Here is a 21232-nt window from a genome sequence, read left to right as displayed (position 1 = left end):
CCTGGTTCTTTCCCACCGCTGCCTCGCACAAACATGCACACGCGTGTTCAACATTGTCCCCTTTCACAAAAAGAAAAAAGCCCCACAGCATTAGACACATTTTGAAGGTATGTCATTTATTCCAGCAAGCCTGTTTGAGAGTGTGTGAAAGATTCTTTGGCAAGTAATTATCAGCAGCTCCCAAAAGTGTGAAACAGGTACAGAAACTTCTATAGTGTCAGAGCTGTATGCCCCTTATTCACATGCACATTAACCTTTCAGCTTGAGGCTGCCTTTGGAAGCAGTTGCCATGGAGGTGAAACTGGAACACTGTATGATTAGTAGGTAACAAAGTCTTTGAAAAAGTTCAGGCTGTGTCTCTAATCCGGTCTGTACTGTGGTAAGGTGGGAACATGCATTTATGCTTTCCTATTGCTGAGGTAAATACCGTATCTGTCATCTCATACTGAACTTAAAAGACCAAAGTGTGCACCGCAGTGATATCCCCTCTGACAGTCTGAGTACTTGTTGTTTTCTTACTAAGAAAATACTTTTACTTTTTTGACTTTTTATTGAATGAATCCAAAAGTCTCGATGTTCTGCGTCATGGCATTAAGCAAGACCCACAGTCCATCTGATATCAGTGCAAGATGCATTGAAGATATGACATCAGGACAAGCATTGTGCAACCAGTTATTTAGGGCGGCAAGGAAACATCAATCCTGGCTGTGCAGCTGAAATCGGAAAATGCAGAAAGTCAGCATGTTAGGCTAAATCAGATGGCTAGGATAGTGGTCAGTTAAGTTGACATAGGAGTTCAGACCTGCTAGACCTCGTTTCCATGTCATCATGTTCACTTTGCTCATTGGTTAAGTGCATATGTAGCCAGTGTGAGGAAGCAGAAAGGTCTTGAAAATTCGAATGGATGAATTGCACTGCTCTGTGATGCCAATGTCGGGCATCACGGGAAGAGATGTGCTAATTATGCTGAGAGATGGAAAGTAAGCAACACTGGCTTCCTCTCTCTAACCGAGTTTGACATATTTCATTTTCCAGTCTCTTAAACTACTATGTATTAATCACTCATCAAAAATATTCACTCAGAGCTTGTTCTTGACATGGACACACTACTTATTCATTTTATTTATTCATTTAATTATTGAATCATTCCTTTATGTCTATAACCCCTCCCACCCCCACCTGAAATATCACAAAAAGTATGAAACCATGTCCAAATTCTCAAGCTAATCTTAACAGGTGACTTTTCAATCAGACACTGAGGTAGAGTGCTCGCTCTGACGTTGTGCCAGACGCTTTGAGTCTGTACATTTCACTTGGACTCACTCACTTTGGTGAATAAAGGGCAGGCTAATGAAATCAAGTCCACTACTCACAGGAGCCATAAGATGTCTGCTTTTGTACCCGAGCTAATTATTCATCGAGGTTGTACTAAAGATTAGTGAGGATATATATGAAGAAGCAAATCCTTTAAATTGCTCTTTTATTGTTCCTTTACAATCCCCCAGCTCATTTTAGATATGGCACTCACAGGCACCCTTGTGAAATGACTCTAAGCCATTGTTCCTTGTGTTATCCTGGAGACACGAAAGGCTAGTTAGTGCTGCCTTTGATACAGATGCCCGGCACCGTTTTAGCATTTGTGTTATCAGGAAGACAGAGAATTACTGAGGCCGGGGTGGGAATAAAGCCACTTGTTCCTCCTGCTGTGTCTCTCTCTAGGAATAAGAAATAATAACGGACAAGGTTTGCGAGCTTATTGTGCTGAATTGTTCCACAGAAACTTTTCAAACAGGAAACATCTTAATACAGTTTGTATAGCTGCACATCAGGTTTCTGAAGCAACAAAGTGCTGCTTGTGTTTCTCATAGAACAAGCAGAATATAATATACACCATATTAAGATTCTTGTGCTGCCACTAATGCTAGGAAGAAAAAAGAGAGAGCAACTTTAATGCTGACGCATGGTAAGCTGAATTTATAGTGAATGGAATGATTAAGTCTGCAAAATCCTTGAATCAGTGCGCTCTGGTTATAAACACAGCTGTGCAATCTCAAAGGCGCACAGTGAGGTGAGCCTGAGGAGCAATGGGTTGCTCTCTCTGAGCTGCTCGCCTGCTTTGTTGCCCCCTACAGGGCAGAAAACTGCCAGCCACGGACCTGCGCACGGAAACCTCCGCTTATTGCAGTTAATTGAGCAAAAAACAGCAGAGAGAGCTCCAGTGAAAGCCCGTTTGCAAGGCTTCGGGGGCAAAAGAAGCAGAATGCAGGAAGTTTAATCTGTGTGAAACAATGAAACTTTGCTTTGAGTTCCTCTTTCTGGAAAGTTGCACAATTGAATAGACCACTGATGTTTTGACAAAACTAAGTGATGAAATGTCATTAGAGGAGTTCCTTTCAATGACTTCACAACCTCATTCATGAGGAAAACCTTTGCTGTCACTCCGCTCTCCGCTAAACAATCTGTTGATCTGGAAAAGTCTCGCTTCTCATAAATTATAAATGAATAATAAAAATAAAGGGATGAAGAAATGAAGGGACTGTATTGTCCATGATTAGTCAACTTGATCTCCCTTGTCAGTGTTGCTTCTTACATCCCTAATGTCTTTCACGACCAGCTCACAGCTTCTTTGATCACAGCAGCACAACTTCGTCGAGCCTCTATAAGCTTCCAGAAACTGTACAGGACCACACAGTGTCTATATTGTGTTAAAGCGACATTGCTATGTGGATTATAAGTTCATCATCAAGCTGGTTAACATTTTCAGGAACGAATAAATGAATGAATAAATAAATATATAATAATAATAATAATAATAATAATAATAATAATAATAATAATAATAATAATAATAATAATAATAATAATAAAACCCCTTTTTTCATGATGGCTCACGTGCGCAGAGACGTTGTCGGTTCAGTATTTCACTTGTAATGTGACATCCCGAAGGGGCCAAGGAAGCCCACGGGCAGGTAGAGAAAGGCAGTTGAATGAAATCTGCATAAGCGTTGCAGAGACTCACACACCGACACGCGCACGCCCGCGCGCTCCTCTCTCGTAAAGGGGCGTGTGTGTGTGGCTAGCAAGGGACTCAAACCCTCTGCATTTGCATCAGTGGAGGAGCCGAGAGCGGTGGCGCACGGAGAGAGACGGACGGGAAACAAGTTGAATTAAACCAATAAGGACTTTTATTTTTATTCTGTAGATTTTTTTTTATCCCACCTCTCTCACTGAAGAATTTTCAACACTGTTCCTCCACACGCTGGTCGTATTGCAGTTTGGACCGCGCGTGAATGAGAGCTAAACAGCCCGGGAGACCCAGAGACATCCGCGGCGAAGGGACCGTCTGTACGCGGAGAGGGGAGAGTGTCTCCGGGTGTCGGCTGTGCGCCTTTGCGCGGTTTGGATTGGACTGCGGTGCGATTCTTCCACGGCGTGTAGCCCAGGGAGGAGTTTTTTTTTTCTTTTTTCGTGGGGGGAGGATACGTTGGCTTGCTTCTTTTGGAAGCTCGGGAGAAGATTTGGTGTCATTTTAATAGGATTTGGGGGAAGCCTATCGGATCCTACACTCCGCTCCACTCGTGTTGAAAGTGGAGAGGGGAGGGTTGGATGCCTGCAGGTTTGCGAGTCCTGAAGAAGCAGGTGAATGCAGGTTTTTTTTCTTTTCTTTTTTTTGTAAATGTATTTAACTTGTGTGAGAGACTGAAAGGAATCTTCTGCTTTGAGTCCACTTAATGTAATACAGTTTTTACACATTTGGCTGATATGACCATCTTATTATCTTACCGTCGATTTTATTGTTATTCATACACTGGCTTGCTTTCTTTTAATGCAGGAATTTAGAGTAGAGCATGCTGTGTTTGCTGAGGTTCGTTCCTTTTTGTGCAGTGTGACCCAGTAAGGGCAGCCTTGAGTAACCGACTCGAGGCTACACCGTAATTTATGCTTTAATTGATTTCTTTTTAAATTTTCAGGGTGCCAGCTAAATGGTGTCACTGATGTGGGGTGGTTATTAAGAACAGTAGCGTTACATAGCTCCTGGTGGATAAAAGGCATGCAAATAAAATAATAATAATAAAATCAAAATAAAAGAAAGATGGAAACACTTTGTAGAGAGAAAAAATAGGCCCACGATAAGCACTTCGATGTAAATTGGCTTACATCTGAGCTCTGTTTTCTGTGTTTTTTAGGACTTGCACCCACAAAGGGGAACTTGGGATGAAAAGATCAGGTTTATCCGTTGGTTTATCACATAAAGGCATCGGTCCCACACACAAGCTAATGACCACATCCCGGGGAAATGCCCTCTACAATACAGCCTAAAATCCAGGCTTGAGTGGTAGCTTGTCCTCCAGGAGTAGCATTCTGCTGCTGCTGCTGCTGCTGCTGTTGTTTATGGCGAGATCTCAGATAGTTGCGGGGGTGGTAGTGTTGTGTCGCTACGTTTTGCATTAATGTCAGACTGCTTGTTGTCACAGAGAGCGGAAGAGAGCGTGAGTGAGTAAAAGGGAGAGAGAGAGCAAGAGAGAGAGAATAGTGTCACTTAACGGACCGCTGGTGCTCTGACACTCAGTGTGCCGCTCTCCTTACTTATAAAGACGCGACGCCTCTCAGACATAGGTTGGCTATTTGTAATCAAGCCAATCACCAACCTCTCCCATTCTCTACTCTAAGCCTATTGAAGCAAAGCGGGTCACAATTTGGGGGAAAGGGGTGTACCCGTGCCTTCAGAGTCTTAATTGTGTCAGATAAGGCGCTTTTAGACACTTTTGGGGAATGTCCAGTGCGCACGGAGGCGACACGCTTTCATAGTCTGCTCACCTCTCACGTTTGTGCTGTTTTGTTTTTTGTGCACTCCACAGCCAAGGATTACATCCTGCCCGGGCACCTTCTGAAGGGCCAAGGACGCAAAAGACAGGGCTGGAGTGGCTGATTCTTCGTCCGCCTTGCGCTCTGGCTTCTTTTGGAGAGGATATGGCAAGGTCGGCACTGGAGAGTGGAGAGCAGACGGCGCAGGCGAGAGGAAACCGGAGCTGAATGACAGGATGCCAGCGACCTGAGCCCGCACTCAGATCACTCCTAACTTCGTTAAGAGACACTTCAGCTTTATTTGTTGGACAGAGTGGAGAGAAGAATACTTTCCCTTGAGGAAAAAAACATCTTCTGGAGGAGTTTATTTTCAGAGGATTTTTGTTTTTGTTTTTTATATCTATATACACGTAATTTTATTTTTTTTCCTGGTGATAAAACAAGGATGCATTGTGGATTAGTCTTTATCCTGTTTATGGGAATCCTCTCGGTGGCCAAGGCTTTCAAAAACGGTAAGTGTGACATCTGATCTCTCTATAAATACAGATTTTATGTACACTGCAAAGCTACTAATCCCGGTGTTTTTTCTAAAGATTAGCCCTCGCTGATCTCCGGGCAAACTCACAAGGCGCTCACCTGCTCATTCTACCAACGCCTAAAGAAAACCCCTCTGATATTATTTCCACACAGACTTAGTAAAGTGACTTCACTGACACTTATCTGTAGCCTTCGTTAAAACCGTTTTTACTGCTATATGATTTCACTTGTATTTATGGGATCTCTTTGATATTCCTGTTGTCCAGCGCGTTAGGGTTGTTACCTTGTTTCCGTTCAAATATTTTCTACCAAATTCCATTAAAATACTCCTGAATACTTGCTTTCTTTGCAGATATTTTTTAAAAGACTTAATTCCAACAATTAAGCAGTTTTTAAACCAATTCAACTACTTTTTTTTAGGGCACCCGGGTTCTTGTGCTCCTGGTAAAGAATTTCTAAGTCAGGATGAAGTTCAAAAAGTCAGCCCAAACGCTCGGCTTGCACAACTTTCCCGGTTTCTATTCTCGGAGGTTCTGTTTCACTTCAGCTTTTATTTTCCGCTGTGAAAGACTTCGGAGGGGGAATGCGTTAGGAAAGCACACATGAGCTTTTATAACACAGAAATAAAAGCAAAAGGAACTTTGTTTTTTAACGAGGGGGTACTTTTATATGCAAGATTAAAGGAGAATGACTGCAAATAATAAAAATAAATAAACAGTAAATAATAAAAGGGCGTCTTCTTGTTCGGTCCTTTGTGTTATATGGATCAGTCAGCAAAGGCTTATCATTTTCCCCTCGTAATGTGTGGCAGTGTAATTTAAGCGTGTGCATGTCACAGCATGAAATTAACGACTAAGTGAATTTCACTCGCTCGTTACTGATAATTTTCCATCACTGCGTTATTCTGCTGTTGACTAACCCTCACTGCAGAGTCGCAATCTGGTAAAAGATGATTATTTTTTCCACTCTACAGATAGATAAGCATGTTTGCAACATCTCGCAGAGCAGCGGTCTGGTTTTGTGGAACAACATTTTCGCTCCACGCTTACACCAAAACGTTATTTATAAGAAGAAGATGATTTGTCTACAGTGTGTTGTGTGTGAAAGAAATGGTCTTGTAAAGCTCGCTGTAGTAGTCCAAACTATTGTGTCTCTCTGAGCTGCCAGTGATGTATCACTCTCGTTTGTTTCCGTATCCTTTAAGAACTTTTCTCTTTTATTTTCTCTCCCCTCCCCGCTCCAGATAAATGTGGAGGCAACATCAGAATCTCAACCGCCAACTACCTCACTTCGCCCGGATACCCCACGTCTTATCCCCCTTCTCAGAGATGCGTGTGGGTGATCTCGGCGCCTGGTCCTCACCAGCGGATCCTCATCAACTTCAATCCGCATTTTGATCTGGAGGACAGGGAGTGCAAGTACGTGCACCGCGCTTCTTCTCTATGAAAAACACATGTGCAAATACAAACGCTCGTTCATTCAGGCAGATTTTGTCCCCGGGGGCCCCAATTTGATCGAAAGATAGGGAATTAAAAAAAAAAAAAAACAGTGAGACCTCTGCCAAAAACAGTAAATGTGTGCTTTCATTCTGTTGGCGGTGGAAGAAGCACCTACAGATTTATGTTTATTTATATTTGATGTACAGGCACTGTTACAGTGCTGTCTATAACGCCAGTCTGAATCCCACTCCTCCTCTCCCCTCATGTCTATTGCTCATGAAACTGCGCCATCTAGTGTCGGAGGTGGGTTCAGTGAAAACTGTGTTATTGTAATCCAGGTCTGGCACTACATAGGGGAGTAGGAATGTCTCGCTCCTGCCATTTGGTTTTGGAATGTCCTTGATTTTCATCTTTGTGGAGTGAAGTCACCAGCATTTAATACTGATTTGAACTGCTGTGTTTCTGCAGAAGACAGAGCGAGGGGAAGGGGGAAGTGGAGGGGATTGAAGAGGCCAAAACCTCAGCAGAGGCATTTAATTGCGGCTACTTTCTGCACTGCATGAAAAAAAGAATGTCTATTAAAAGTGTCTGAGCAGTAAACCAGTGACTCGAAATCCAATTACTTTCTAAACAAAGAAAGAAAAAGAAGCGATTGCATTAAAAACAGCTTGTTTTAATTAGACAACCACTTTAATAAAGTCAGAACAAAGTGAAATTATCTGGCTGACATGGGATTTTTTAAAATTTACTTTCACTAGTGCCCCTCCACCTCACCCCAAACTTACTGAAAGCACTCTTTTAAGGTGGCGCTCTCAGCGACGGTTACTTACCGATCCTTATTTGACCTGTAAGCTGTGAGCTGTTGCATCCAGCAAAAAGGCTAAGCTGTTTTCAGATAGATAGTTTAAGCCGATGAAACCAGAGACAGACAGTAATGTGATGAGCCGGTGTCAGTGTGGGTGCCCTGAGGTGAGCCTTGCCTGGGCAGACTGCCTCAGTCTGATTGTGTGTGATGTGGTGTTTTGTGTGTATGTGTGTGTGTGTGTGTGTGCACGTGTGTCGGTGCCTCTGCCCTGTCTCTGTCTCAGCTGTTTGTTTACGCTGCAGGGCTCCAGAGAGTAGAGGGCTTTGCTGGATCCTGTTACTGTATCTGCGCTCCACCCAAAACCTGGACCCTACACTTTCTTTTGTGCTCCTTGAATTGGCCCCAGTGTATACGTTTGCAGGCTTCTTTTATTTATTTATTTATTTTAATCCCAGATTTAAATCCCACTTTAGCCTTTCTTTACTGCTGACAGGGGTTTAGTGCAGATGCTGGTGTCCTTTGGAGTGTGGGTGCTCCTTTGACACTTCTTTTGGGTTCGATTTCAGCACCAGGGAGGCCATTAAGCTGTCTGAGGTCCTTAGTTAGAAACTGAGAGTGAGGAAGGGACTGGAGTAGGAGTAGGGGCAGCAGTGACAATGCTTATGTTAATCAAATTAGTCAGGAATGAATTTCCTGTGTCTAAACACATGCAGCAAGGAGAATAGAGTTGCTGTGGGAGCAAGGAAGGGTTTTTTTTTTTGAAAGGAGGGAGGACATTGAGCTTAGTGAGCCACTGATGTGTCATTTGCAAATTAGCACTGCTCTTTCATTTAGCAGCCACAAATTTGGTGGTTTCCAGTTAACCGGTTGCTCATACATTTGTCAGCAAATGAATGTTGTGCAGTGGGTGTCAGGAGCGCCTCGTTGCTGCTTCTGATTTTCTTTTGCTTCTCATTACGTTTGAAGAAGACTCAGTCTGCAGTGGTTAGGAGGCTATAACCTGCTTGTCCTGAGGAGAAAGAAAAAATTAACAGATGACTTGAGTCATTCTCTGATTCATGTGGGCCTCACAGAGATTGCACCTGAAAATGGGGTCAGCCTAACCCACAGCTTTTTTCCTATTTTTAACCCGGTGTGCCGTTTCATTTTTAATGCTGTTAATGGAGTGGTTTTCATGGGACTTTGCTTCTACTTCGTAACATATTCTACACAGACACACACACACACACACACACACACACACACTCCACTCCACCCTCCTTAATTTCAAAACTATGGCACTGTGCAACGTGAAGGCTGATTGCTGGCCTAATAGCTGACATGGCAATGTCCATGGGTAACTTGATTATAAGTGAGGGAACATAAGTGACTCATGTATCTGCAGACAGTAGTTGGGTTGGGTGCGATTTGTGTTGAACCATCAGAGCCCCTCTTGGAGCCCCACTCACCAAGTCAACCCTTTACATAATGGAAACTGATGAGAGCCCAGAATGGCTTCCTTATCTGATGGACCTGCAGAGTGGGTGGAGGTGGAGGCGGTGGGGTTACAATGCATGCTTCAGTGCACTGCCTTGCAATCTAATTAGTGGGCAAATGGAACACACATGCACCACATGTTCTCCAACATGGGTCTTATCAGCAAACTAAACAAGAAGCACTCAAAGTGGTGCTCCTGGAAAAGAAAAGAAAAACAGCCTTCCCTGTGAGTGGAGCCTGGCTGCCGTGCTGCTGCTGCTGTTGTTGCACGTGCTCGCTCCCCTTGACAGGTTTGTTTGGGGAAGTGCAGGGGCCTGTATCCTGCGAGCTGGAGGAGGAAAACACTTCATCACGGAGATAAGGCGACTAAGTGAGCCCTGCGATTCTGAATGCAGAACGTGTTTACCTTTCACGCACCGTTGTAGACTTTCACAGAGTGGAGTTTTTCATGGGGGCGGGGGTTGGGGGGAGCTGGAGCTGCCCTCACTTGCCTCACGCAGCTAATGAAGTTTGAGGCAAAGGCGCAGCCCGCATCAAGGCAAATATTTGAAGTCAATTCGATCTGAAAGTCGTCGGAATGAGCGAGCTTAGCCGGAGTGAAAAGCTGGAGTAAACAGATATGCTTTCGCTCCGCGCACCTATTCTCTCTCTTTATTCACGGTTATCTGATAAGGCCTGTCAGGCTCATCTGGCTCCACTAGCTCTGTCGTGGGGAGGTATAAGTGGAGATGGATCTAAAGAAGCGATGGGAAGGTTTTATATTTGATTAACAGACTCGTGTCATCATCATCATCATTATTATTATTATTTTGTGAGATTCAAGTAAATCTGGTGAATGTTTCTAGTTTTAAACTCATCTAAACCAAGACCTAGAAATATTTCATCTGAAGCTGGAGGCTGTTCTTTCCACCTCCTCCTCTTCCTCCTCCTCCTACTTTCTTGCTGAGTCGAGGAGGGGAGCCAACTTTCTCGAGATATGATGTACTCCTGACAACATTATGAATCATTGATAGCATTGGATTTGCTGACCAAACCAAAAAAAAGCAAGAAAACAAACCCCCTCCAAAAAAGCTCTTCTGTCTTCAGCTCACTGAGAGCTCCCTTGCAGTTTGTAAGCTAGTCGAAGTCATGCTAGAACAGAGAGAGGGATAAAAACGAGAAGGAGACACAGCCTCCTCTTTCTTTGCCTTTCCCTGGTATTTTCCTGAGACCTTGCTGAAATTCCAACGTGCAGAGTAGCATGAGGAGGGGTTCAGATGACACGTATTACAGGATGGTACTAAGCGGAGGAGATATTCAAGGAATGCCTTCTCGAGCAGCTCTTTGTGCGTGAGATCGAAAACATCCCACCTCAACACAAAGTTCAAAAGTCATCGAGCTCCCCCTCAAATCTTCAGGTGCCTGGAAGCTTGGAAAAGTTTCCTTTTTTAATTATAATTTTCTCCTTTTTCTGTCCTTATGCCCCTTTGCTGCAGTCTCCTACTGAGTCCCCCCCAGCCCAGCCCACCCCTGACAACACACACACACACACACACACACACACACACACACACACACACACACACACACACACACACACACACACAGAGCTGCTTGGCCTGCTGGGAAGACAAACATTCTCTGTTATGTCCCTTTTATAATAGGCATCCTACCCCTTGTGGCATGGGGACCAAGTCAGAGCTCCAGAGGTGACAGGAACTTGGGGAAGTGGGGGGTGGGGGTATTAACTGACCCTGTAACCATGGCTCTTTCTTTGTCATGTGGAATCCCACTAACTCCACTCAACATGGGCACAGTGTCCAACAAAGGTGACTGCCACCTGTTTCTAGGAAGTGAGAGTGGAGGACAGAAGGGGATTTAGGGACAAGATCCTCTTGGCCACTTTCCCTAATTCCCTTGTTACCATTCCAGCCTTAATAGCACACAGCAGCTACAGTATAAAGACCAGCAGAGCTTCACGGCTGGTGGTGGTGGGGGACAAGGGCTCCTCCCTTAATCTTAGCTGCTGCTTGCTTGTTTTGATTACCCACCTCACAATCACTCTGTAACTTATCTTGCAGCTGCAGGCGAGGCGCAAAAAATGGATGTGGCATATGCCAAGGCACAAGCCTGCACAGAGGGCCACTACATGAGAGGAATGCTTCTATTTTCTATACAAGTTGTACTATGATTTCCTCATTAAAAAACAAACAAACATAACATTTACTAGATTCGTACTTAATTCTGATGCTCACATGAAAATGGATGGAAAAAATACAAAGTTATCATAGCACGAAAAATCAAATCTTATGAGATCCAAAACACACATGCATTGCTTTTCCCCACGTGGTCTCTGGAAGAGGGCTGCAACACCTTGAAACAACCAGCCCTTGTGTTGGTGCTTGAGTGTCGCAGTCCCTGAAGCTGTTCTGCTGTTTTTCCAGCATTGTTGCTTTCATTTTCCCCTGAGCACCAGTGTCTTTTGTGCAGGGAAAGACTTCAGTTAAGCAAATACAAAAAGTTAGTTAAAAAAAACAACAACAAAACGCTGCTCTGACACTACAGCTCATACGTGCAACAAGTGTTGCTTATTCTTCTCAAAACTGGCTGTGCAAGGTAACTGCAGGCAAAGGACCACAGGTGGACTGTTTGTTTAGTAGCCGTCAGAGGAAAATAATTAAAACGGGAAAAAAAAACAGGAATGCAACAGAAATGTTCTGTTGGCAGGTGGTGATGTGGTGGTGGCGGTGGTAACTCTGAAAGGAGGCGCTGTGATCCACAGTGCTGCCAGTTGGGTCTCTAAATTGACATGGATTATTAGAGATACTTACAGCCTGTTAGAGGGCATTTATTTCTGCTGTCACTCTGTTCTTTATGTGTGTGTTTTTTTTAAGTGCATGTCACTGAAGCATCCATGCTGGGGTGGGGTGGGGGTAGGGGAGGTCAAATTGGCACCGTGAAATCGGCGCTGCAAAATGGAGTGCGTAGGGCGACACCGCTTCTTTTAACTAGCGGCTTTGACAAAGGCAGCTCAAATTGTGCACCTGATATTCTCTGCAGCAACAGACTCCTACAGCTCATAACAATGGAAATCAAATCAGAGGCGAAATTACATTGAAACACTGCGCCTTAGGAAAAAAAAAAAAAAGCTTGTCAGCAGCATCTCAAAGAGCAGGCAATCCACTTTGAATGTGTCTTGTTTGGACTTCACTGTAATTATACGGAGCCTTATTTTGCCAGCAAGGATTCAAAAAAAGAACTTCCCCAGACGAGTGTTCTCGGTGCAAAAAACGCAACTCTTAATGAGGCAGGTGAGCCTTTAAAGCAAAAAGCAAATGAAAGCCGCAGTTAATTAACAGGAGGGCAGAGCAGAACAGACAGCAGACAGAGATGTTGCATCAGAAAACCACTGACCTTCACTCTCATTACTCTCTTTCTTCCCCTTCTTCATCTCTCTTAAACATGGAGGGCTTACTCCCCAGCTAATGAGCGGGATTAAAGTAGGTCTGGGCACATGTGTGCTCGCACATGTATGCGTGTGCGAGCGAGTGAGAGTGACCGTGGGGTTCAGGGTCTTTTTTTTCATCCACCGGTGAAGTGTTTCACCTTGGCAGCAGCTTGGAAGGGCAGTCTGATTGAAAAGCTTTCTGGCCGTGGCATCTGCCATCCTCCCTGCTGCTCTGTCACCACGTTGATTCATGCACAACAACCTAACCACAACCGGGAGGTGAGCCACTCTGCCTCACAGCAGGAGGCAGGTCCACTTCACGGCAGAGGAGAAGGGGAGAAAGGAGGGATGAGGGAAAGAGGGGGGGGGGAAGGGAGACGACAAGCTCCGGGCTCATGAACAAACCTCCAGATTTCAAGTCAGCAGTCACATATCTGTGACAGCACAAAAGCATCAGCGTCTCACATGTCTGCCCGTTTTGTTTGTCATCTCAGTGTGGGAGTGAGCTCCTTGTGTTTGCCAGGGTCTACTATCCCTAAGCTGCTCCTGGCACACTGCTCAGCTCTTTCTTTCTTCTTTCCAACCCAGTACAAGCTTCCCCTATATGGAAGTTTCTTGTGGAGTGGAGCTGCGGCCCACACAGCTTAGATATGTCAGCCTTATGCTTTTTTTTCAACCTCTTTATCCAAAACAGATTGTAAGAAAAAAAGGGAGCCGAATAGAGCGACTCCTGATTACAGGAGAACATTTGGTAATCTCGGCTCTCTACATCTATTAACTGTAAGAAAATAAGAAAAAGAGGAGAAAAGGAAGGAGAGGAGGCCCTTTAGTTGAATAGACGAGGGACTTCTAGACGCTTTAATGCTGCGTGGCCGGGCTTGTCAGACACGTTTCACTCAGTGGTCTAACCTTGAAAGGGGGCCCGTGATTTTGATTGATGTGGCCTGCTCAGCTTGTTTGTTGTCCTAACGCCACGGTGCGTACAGATCCACAAGGAGCAGCAGGTGGGAGGGGGTGGTCTCGGCGACCACAGGGCTCTCTATTCAGACAATCAAGCCAAAGTCTCCAGAGGGGGTTCTCTTAAGGTAAAGTTTGTTTGCAGTGGGTGAGAGGGTAGGTAGGTAGGTAGGTAGGTAGGAAATAGGAAGCCAAGGGCCCCCAGATAGATCCCTGGGGTCATTTTCGGTCACTGTGTTTGCGCCACAGCGGGTTGTTGGCTCTCTGGTGGTTCTTCACCACTCAACTCAGCGTGATTCGGCGAGGGCAGCAAGCAGACAGTGATTGATGGGGCGGTACCCCACTGCTCCCTGATTGAGTTAGAGCCACTCACAATCCCTCGCTTTGTTTGCTCTTTGCTTGATCTCCCCTCACTAAATTGGCAAGAGTAGTTGTGGTCTTTCTTTCTTTTTTTTATTATGACCACTATTACATTTTTTTCCTCACAAGTGTATTTCTTTTGTTAGCTGGTGGTAATTGTAAAAACGGCCTTTATATCTGGCCTAGCAGCAATCATTTGTGGTGTTATCTCAGTAGGGTAGCACTATAAGTAATATAAGTAGCTGGGGTGTCTGGCGCCAGCATGACCCTCGCTCATGAGGGGATAACCAACCAGGAGGCCCCTCTCTTATACGTATGTCTATCACCCGCAGGCTTTACCAGAAAGCAGGGGGAAATAATGCAGCTAATCCAGCTCGACGGTAACGTTCAATTGTCAGGCAAGTAAATGGAGGACTCACCTTGCCCTCCAAATGTTGGCAGAAGCTGGCCGGTCATCAGCACTTAAATCAGCTCTGCAATGCCAAGAATTCAGCCTCTCTGCCCATCGCCACGTAAGAGATGCACTGCTTGGCGTGTGGCCCTCACAGCACGGCCCGGTTGGCTTTCAGAGTGCTGCATCGTTGGAAAATCTGACTTCTTTGCACAATCTGGGAACAATGCAGTTGTCAAAGTGAAATAAAGTACGAGGATTTAAACATTAGCTTTTCCATCCAAGGGCTGGTTTACATTAAAAGGAAACTGCCCCGAATCTGGCATCGCCTGATCTCCTCACTGTGCAAACATATGTCCCAACCGTAGAAACACTTCCCTCATTTATTTTCTTCCTCTTCTCACTTCCTTCCTCTTCCTGTTAACATTCAGAAATTCAGGTTGTGCTGTCTCGAGTCTGAGGTCAGGTGTAGTTTGTTCTTTTTTTAATCGGTCGAAGAGGACACAGTCCCAGTCCTCCACGGGGGAGGGGGAATGTTCACATGTTCACAGTTCTGTCCTGCTCCCAGCCAAGTGACTAGATGTCCAGCCAGATGACCGGGTCATGAAGTACCCTGCCCAGACTGCTCTCTGACCCACTCCAGGGAGGACAGAGAATGGGAAGAGGAGGGAGATTGTCAGTGGGGATGGATGGGCTATTTAATTGAATAATTCCCGGTGCAGTTATTATTACCATTGCCCTCAAGCATCCTAAGCATTGCTGAGCCATGTGTAAGAACTCACGCCACTGACCTTTTTACTGGATTCGTGCTGGCACCTGTATCAGCTGTTTGCATGCTTTGCTTTTCTCTTTTCTGGCTTGTCCTCCACTCCCTCTATCACCAACTGAACTTCTCTATCTCCCCTCAGCTGTTTCCTCTTAACACAACCAACACCTTCACCCCACCCACGCCGCACTCTTTCTCCCCTTCCTGTCCATTGTGGAGAGGCAAGAGAGTTTTGAACAGCACCCGAAGGCTTTACCTCTAGCTGACCTCAAACTCAGCTCCCCTCCTCCCTTCCTTTCCTCCTTTTTTTAACTCTCCTTGTCAGGTTCCTCCTGCCTCTTCTTTGAAAGCAGCATGCTCATTACTCGACAGGGAGTGCTGCTATAAGCAGATAGATGATTACCTCTGTAGATGCTGCTGGATGTTGGTTCTGCTTCTGTTTTTTTGTCAGGCCATAAAAGCTGAAGCAAAGAAGAGCTCACATAGCTGATTTTTGTCCTATGTGAAGTTCAGTGGGTCACTAGCACAAAGTTGTTTACAATTATCTCCTTCTTTTTTTGAATGCTCTTCTTTTCACATGGTTCCAGCAAGCCTGACCCCAATCATGTACTGTACATCCTACACATCCAGTCATGAACAGGATATCTAGTAATACTTTGTCCTCTAACAAGCACCCTAACCCATACCCCAAACACACACACACACACACACACACACACACACACACACACACACACACACACACACACACACAAATGCACACACCCTTTTGCGACATGAATAAACAGGATATTGTTCTTTGACCCTTCGGATCAGTGTCATGGTTATAGTCTCTCCTGCATTGTGCAAACACCAGTGTCAGTCATTAGAAAGTCATATTCTGAGTAGCGGTGTACCACCATACCACGTACCACTCTCAAAAGGTATGTTTTTAATTCAAAGTGTTTGTCCATAACTGTACTTAGTTAGCTACAAGCACAATGACACAAGATAAGAAACAAATGATCGCAAGGGTGTAGTCATTTTTAGCATTGTTAGATCAGACGGAATCGGGCATTTTTCATTGTGTCTGCATGAAATTTTTCAACACAAGCAGAGGCGTACAGTCTTGGGATTTTCCAAGCATGCTTACAACAATGAAGTGTTTTGCATATTGAAACATTCATATGCAATAAACGGCATGTTTCCGTGTTTCAAGCGCATTGAACCGCGAGTCTTTGTGCTCTTAAATTAAATTGTGTTTAGAGATGATTTGAATACCCACACTTGAACAACATATTTGACCCCTGCTTATAGCCATATAAAGAGATGAAATGTTAAACCAGCATATATCCTGTCAGCTGAGGGTTATGGATTTTCGAGTCTTCATTACAGGTTCAAATAAAGGGCCCATTTGCTCCCTCCTTCCCAGCAGGGTGCACGTGTACTTATGTCACCGAGGTGCTCCGTGGGGTAGAGCAGGAGACAAGAAGAAGGGCAGGGATAGCACACTTAAAAAAAGACAGTATCCAAGTCGGCCCTGCTGTGCCACATCACCCCTTTCTCCCGATGCCCTGTTATTTTTACCCTTGACTTCTCATTGTTGTAACAGCGGCGTATCATCTGAGCCGTGCCACAGACCCCTGTGGAGGACTCTCTCCTCGCTCACCTCTGCCTGCCCCTCTCTCATGTGTAATCAGAGATCCTCTCAAATGTCAAGGTGGGACAAATGGGAGTCATTCCCTCCTGTAATGGCCCCAGAAATGGACTGGAGTGCTCCTCTCCCCTCTCTCACTCGGTCTTTCTCTCTGCTATCTTTAAGAAATCACACACCTTTTTCATCCTTTGTATTTTTTTTTTTGGTTGCTCTCTTTTCATACTTAAAAAAAAAATGTTATACTAATTTCCTGCCGGCCTTTTTTGGTTCCTTTGTAAATGATATCACACAGTTTCTAACTGTGTTTTGTCCATGTTAAACCTTTTCAGGAGCTGGTGTATCGCTGACATAGTTCTTCATAATAGCTCCAAGTCAAGCTGACTACATAATAAGGCCGTAACAGATATAGCTACTTTACTTCCAAGAAATGTTTCAAGAAATTACCCCAAAGGCTTGGTCGCTTCATTTGGAAACGCATACATTCAGCGTGCGAACGCTCCGATCTGCACTCAGAAGCATGTATGCTGTATTTGCTGTATGCAAAACAGATTCATTTCCCAAGCATACTAAGTAGGGGGGGGGGATGTGCTAAATGTGTGTTCCCATTTTGCCATGGGCAGTTTTCTAATTGATTGTAGTTACTCATTCCCACAATATTCATTATAACAAAATGTGTACTATGAAAGGAAATATTGGCAGCACCGCTCACAGCATTATTGCATCCTGATAAAAAATGTAACATTTAAAAAAAAGTTTCATTTTTATTGAGAATATTTGAAAATAGTTGAGTTATATGTGGGAAAAAGCCCAGCTCATTCTTATTTTAATACTTTACTTAAGGGAAAGTCATCAGGGTTTTGTTTTTTTTTGCATTTCATCCACATTTTTCTTCTCATTGAGTTGTCTTGGAGCAGGACTTAACTTTCAGATGCATTAAAACCAAATCTTGTTGAGTGCATTACTTAAAAAGAACCACCTGTTTTACTTTTGGTTCAATAATACCTTAAAAGGCCTAAACCTCCAAATTAGCAGTATCACACTAGTACAAGGAACTACAAGGTAACTACTGACAGATAGTCAGTAGTTATGACCGTTTGGTCATGCTTCATTGCTCCAGTAAGGGAATAAAGTCCAAGTGTGTCCATGGAGAATTACTGGAAATATGCACAACTCTGTTTTGGCCTTGAAGGCACGTCAGTGGCTCATAGGAGCAGAAAGCGAATCAGCTGAACATACTTCCCCAGGGTTCAAAGTGCAGTGGGCCTCACTTGTGAGGTGAGCACAGGCAATTCAGACAGCCTGCTAACAGTGGGAGCTTTTGTGGTCAGTTTTATTTCCCCCACTTGTTTCTTGTCTCCTCCCATCATCCCTTAAGTTCACATTAGTGTGAGCCTGCTCTGTGCTAAGCGGGGAAGGAGCCCCCCCGGGGGCAGAAATCTCCCTCCTGTCAGTCTGGGTGCTCATATTTCTGAATAAGGGATTATTGTGCTTGTTGCAGAAGGGGTGGGGAGGTGGGGGTGTGCAATAATTGAGTCTAAACAGCCAAATTCATTAATTTGATTGTTGGCGATGGCAGATCTCTCGACAGTGTAATTAGGAGAGCTAATGGATGGAAGCATGCTAAATCCATCAATGCTAATGATAATTGCAGTTTAGGAAAGCGAATATGCTTACGAACGTGTGGCCAGGGCCGCTGCAAAATCCGAAACAGCTACAGCGTCTAAAAATACGTCTAACCGTGTGGGGGTGACACCCAGAGAGGCCCATTGATGGTTGCAGCTGGGCCATCTGGGTGGGGAATATCCAACTTTTCATCCATCTTTTTTATCTCCATCCATCTATACAGAAGCATGGTTGGCGAGTTAACCAATCATGCCCTCCGCCCCTCGCAAGTGAGAACCACTTCTGAAGCCGTCGGCCCTGATTGGCTGGTGGTTTATTCCACTGGGTGTGCTGGCATGCTCCAAGAACCTAAACTCGTGCAATAATTTTCTGTGGTTTGAGAAGTTAAGATTAGCTTAAAACAACCCCGTGGTTTTTTATTTTTTTCCTGTTTAAATAATTAGATATCTCCCTCCAATCGAAATCTTGAAGTCAGAAAGTTCATTAAGGTTAATGTTTTGAGCTGCGAACATTAAGACGTAAGCTTCATTTACGGCCTCATTTTTTCTTCCTTACTTCCTTACAAGCTGACACAAGGGTCATTAAAGCTGGACTGGTGCCCAAGGAAAAATGGAACCTGTTATTCTAGGCTTAGGTTAATGAATGTCACATGCAATGGGGATGCAGTGAGGGATGGAAAGTGGAGAACGACAGATCATTTTATTTGAGCGAGGCATGTCCCGCCCCCAGGCTCGGAAAAAGTAACTCAGAGATCAACTGATCTTTGCCCTCCCCCGCTCACTTATTCAAACCTTAACAATGTTTTACCAAAACCCCAAGTGGCAGTTTGTTCGACAAGTCTCATTAATACATTGAGTCCCTGGGCCTGGAATTTTCTGACAGCCTACAACAAGGTCCGTTTTCCTGTTAAGTCTCCCCGGGTCCTGCAGAGCCGTCCCAGGTCTGCTTTTTAGCCAGTTCCACTTATGTTCCCCAGAGCTGTTTTTACATGTTATAGGTGACATGTTTTCATGTCAGCTTGCAGACAGAGAAATGCTTGAGAAAGGAGGTCAGGCATTTGTTCTTTATGCAGTTGAAGCAAGGGGCGATAGCAAAGAAAGAGCTCTTGTTCTGAGGGGGGGTTCCCGCAGCAAGCATGAGCTTATAAATGGTCTGATTAAGAAATCTAACCAATTGTGTGAGCCTTATACAGTCTGTCATAGTGTTATTGCATTGCCTTAGATTGCATTGCTTTTGTAGAACCATATCAAGCAGACATTTATAGAGGGAGGACAGATTATTTCCATGGGAAAGCTTCAGGCAATATAACTGTTATATTGTTAGGCCGGTGGTTTGTCGCCTTCTCTTTAGCTTTGTGAGGAGGGCTAATGTTCTCGTTTGACACTAGCGGATTGCTTTCTCTCTGTGCCTGAAGAAAGAAGGCAGGCTAATATATTTGAGTCGGTGAAGCGAAGGTCGTTGAGAATTACATTGCCCCCCTACCACCACCACCTCCGCACCCACCCACCGCTTCTTTCCCTCTCTTTTTTCCTTTAATTTCCCCACTGGATTGGCAAACCGTTTTCACTATTAGCACTGTGGTAGGCAGCTAACTGTGTGTGTGTGTAATTATCTGTGTGTGTTGTGGTGTGCTAGCAGGCCCACCCAGGCCCAAAGCAGACTAGACAGATAAATAGGTGCACAGCTCAACTAGATTGCATTGTCATGGGGAATAACAACAAGAGCAGCAGTGATGCAGCATAAAAGGTCATCGCAAAGGCTCCTGGGAGGAGGAATCTGGGTTTAGCTCGACAGGTCAGTGGGACGCAGACAAGCGGCAAACCCCCCAAAACTATGGGGAGGTTTATAAGTAGGCCATGTTCATGTGCTGCCTTTAATATCTAAAATCAAAGTTGTTAACTGTCCTCTGTCCCCCCCTCAGGATTCTTAGCCCCTAGAGGTGAGCACCCACAGGTGTTTAGAGTAGCAGATTAGAGCTGCATTTAACACAGCTGGCAACAGGAGTGACTTCTGAAGGCGTCAAAGTGCTCGGCCAAGCGTTTCCCGTAATGTCTTCCAGATGATAAGGGCCCGGATGGATTCTCTGTTAGAGAAGCGGAGCATGTAGGACCCGGTGGCGCAGAACCGCTGGAGTTCTGGCTGATGCACCAGTCATTTAGGAACAAATAGAGACATTTTGGAGTAGGAGGTCTCCTCTCGCGTTCTCTTCCACAGCGAGGACCCCCCGGGGCGTGTTCTCTCTTCCATCTGCAGTCTCGCTCCCGCTGCGCCGTCTTCACGAGGGCCATCCAAGCTGATGATGATGATGTGCCAGGGTGGAAATGCAGTAAACAGCTTTTCTCGGTGTGATCGGAATCAAAATAGAAGTCCAAAACAAGCTTTTTCCTCTCTTTGCTTGGAGGGGTGAGAAGGCAGTCTGTGAGGGCTGATGAGATGAAAACATTAGTTAGTTAGTTGTCTAGCTTCTTTTCACACGCCTAATGCTGAGCTTGCACACGTGTGTGTGTGTGTGTGTGTGTGTGTGTGTGTGTGTGTGTGTATGCGTGTGCATGCATGCATGCATGCAAACACAGAAACTCAATCAGTTGCAGAAAATCGGCTGTACTGCAGCTTGCTCTTCTTTCGTTCTTCATCGCAGTGATGCATCTCTGCATCAATTTTTTAGGCATCTGGCAATGCTCAGCTTTTGGCAGTTGTGGGGGAGGGAGGTGGGGGGGGGGATAGCTGCAGAGACAGAGGCTCTGAGGTGAATTATAAGTCTGCTGATAGAACAGAGCAGGGCCATGGGAAGATTGATGTTCTCTTTTGTGAGCTGGGAACCAAGAGGAGAGGAAAGGAGAGGACAGGAGAGTAGAGGAGAGAAGAAATTGATTGTGTGTAGACTCGAAACAAAGTGGGAAGAAATCTTATTGTTGCAGCTTTCTGTCAAGAGTTAAACTCAAATGAAGAAAATGCCTATGCCAGTAAGACTTTTGAAAATAAACTCTGTTTTCTCAGGTGACTCAATCA

The 21232-nt window shown here is 44.8% G+C and overlaps 1 protein-coding gene across 1 annotated transcript in view; it reads left to right on the top strand.

Annotated features, from left to right (window-relative positions):
- Positions 1–3140: 3140 nt before the first annotated feature.
- nrp1a (neuropilin 1a) overlaps positions 3141–21232 on the top strand; it is a 62179-nt gene continuing 44087 nt past the window's right edge. The window contains exons 1-3 of the mRNA XM_085361930.1: positions 3141–3639; positions 4860–5318; positions 6587–6761. Coding sequence (XP_085218056.1) covers positions 5252–5318; positions 6587–6761 — 242 coding nt within the window. The 5' untranslated portion in view covers positions 3141–3639; positions 4860–5251. The remainder of the gene's footprint in view (positions 3640–4859; positions 5319–6586; positions 6762–21232) is intronic.

The sequence above is a fragment of the Diplotaxodon limnothrissa genome, linkage group LG9 (assembly GCF_057381915.1).
Source record: "Diplotaxodon limnothrissa isolate DT_005_m linkage group LG9, D_limnothrissa_male_GT1.1, whole genome shotgun sequence".
NCBI classification, from domain to species: domain Eukaryota; kingdom Metazoa; phylum Chordata; class Actinopteri; order Cichliformes; family Cichlidae; genus Diplotaxodon; species Diplotaxodon limnothrissa.
Note: the sequence above shows the minus strand (reverse complement) of the source record. Positions and strands in the feature narration are given on the sequence as shown.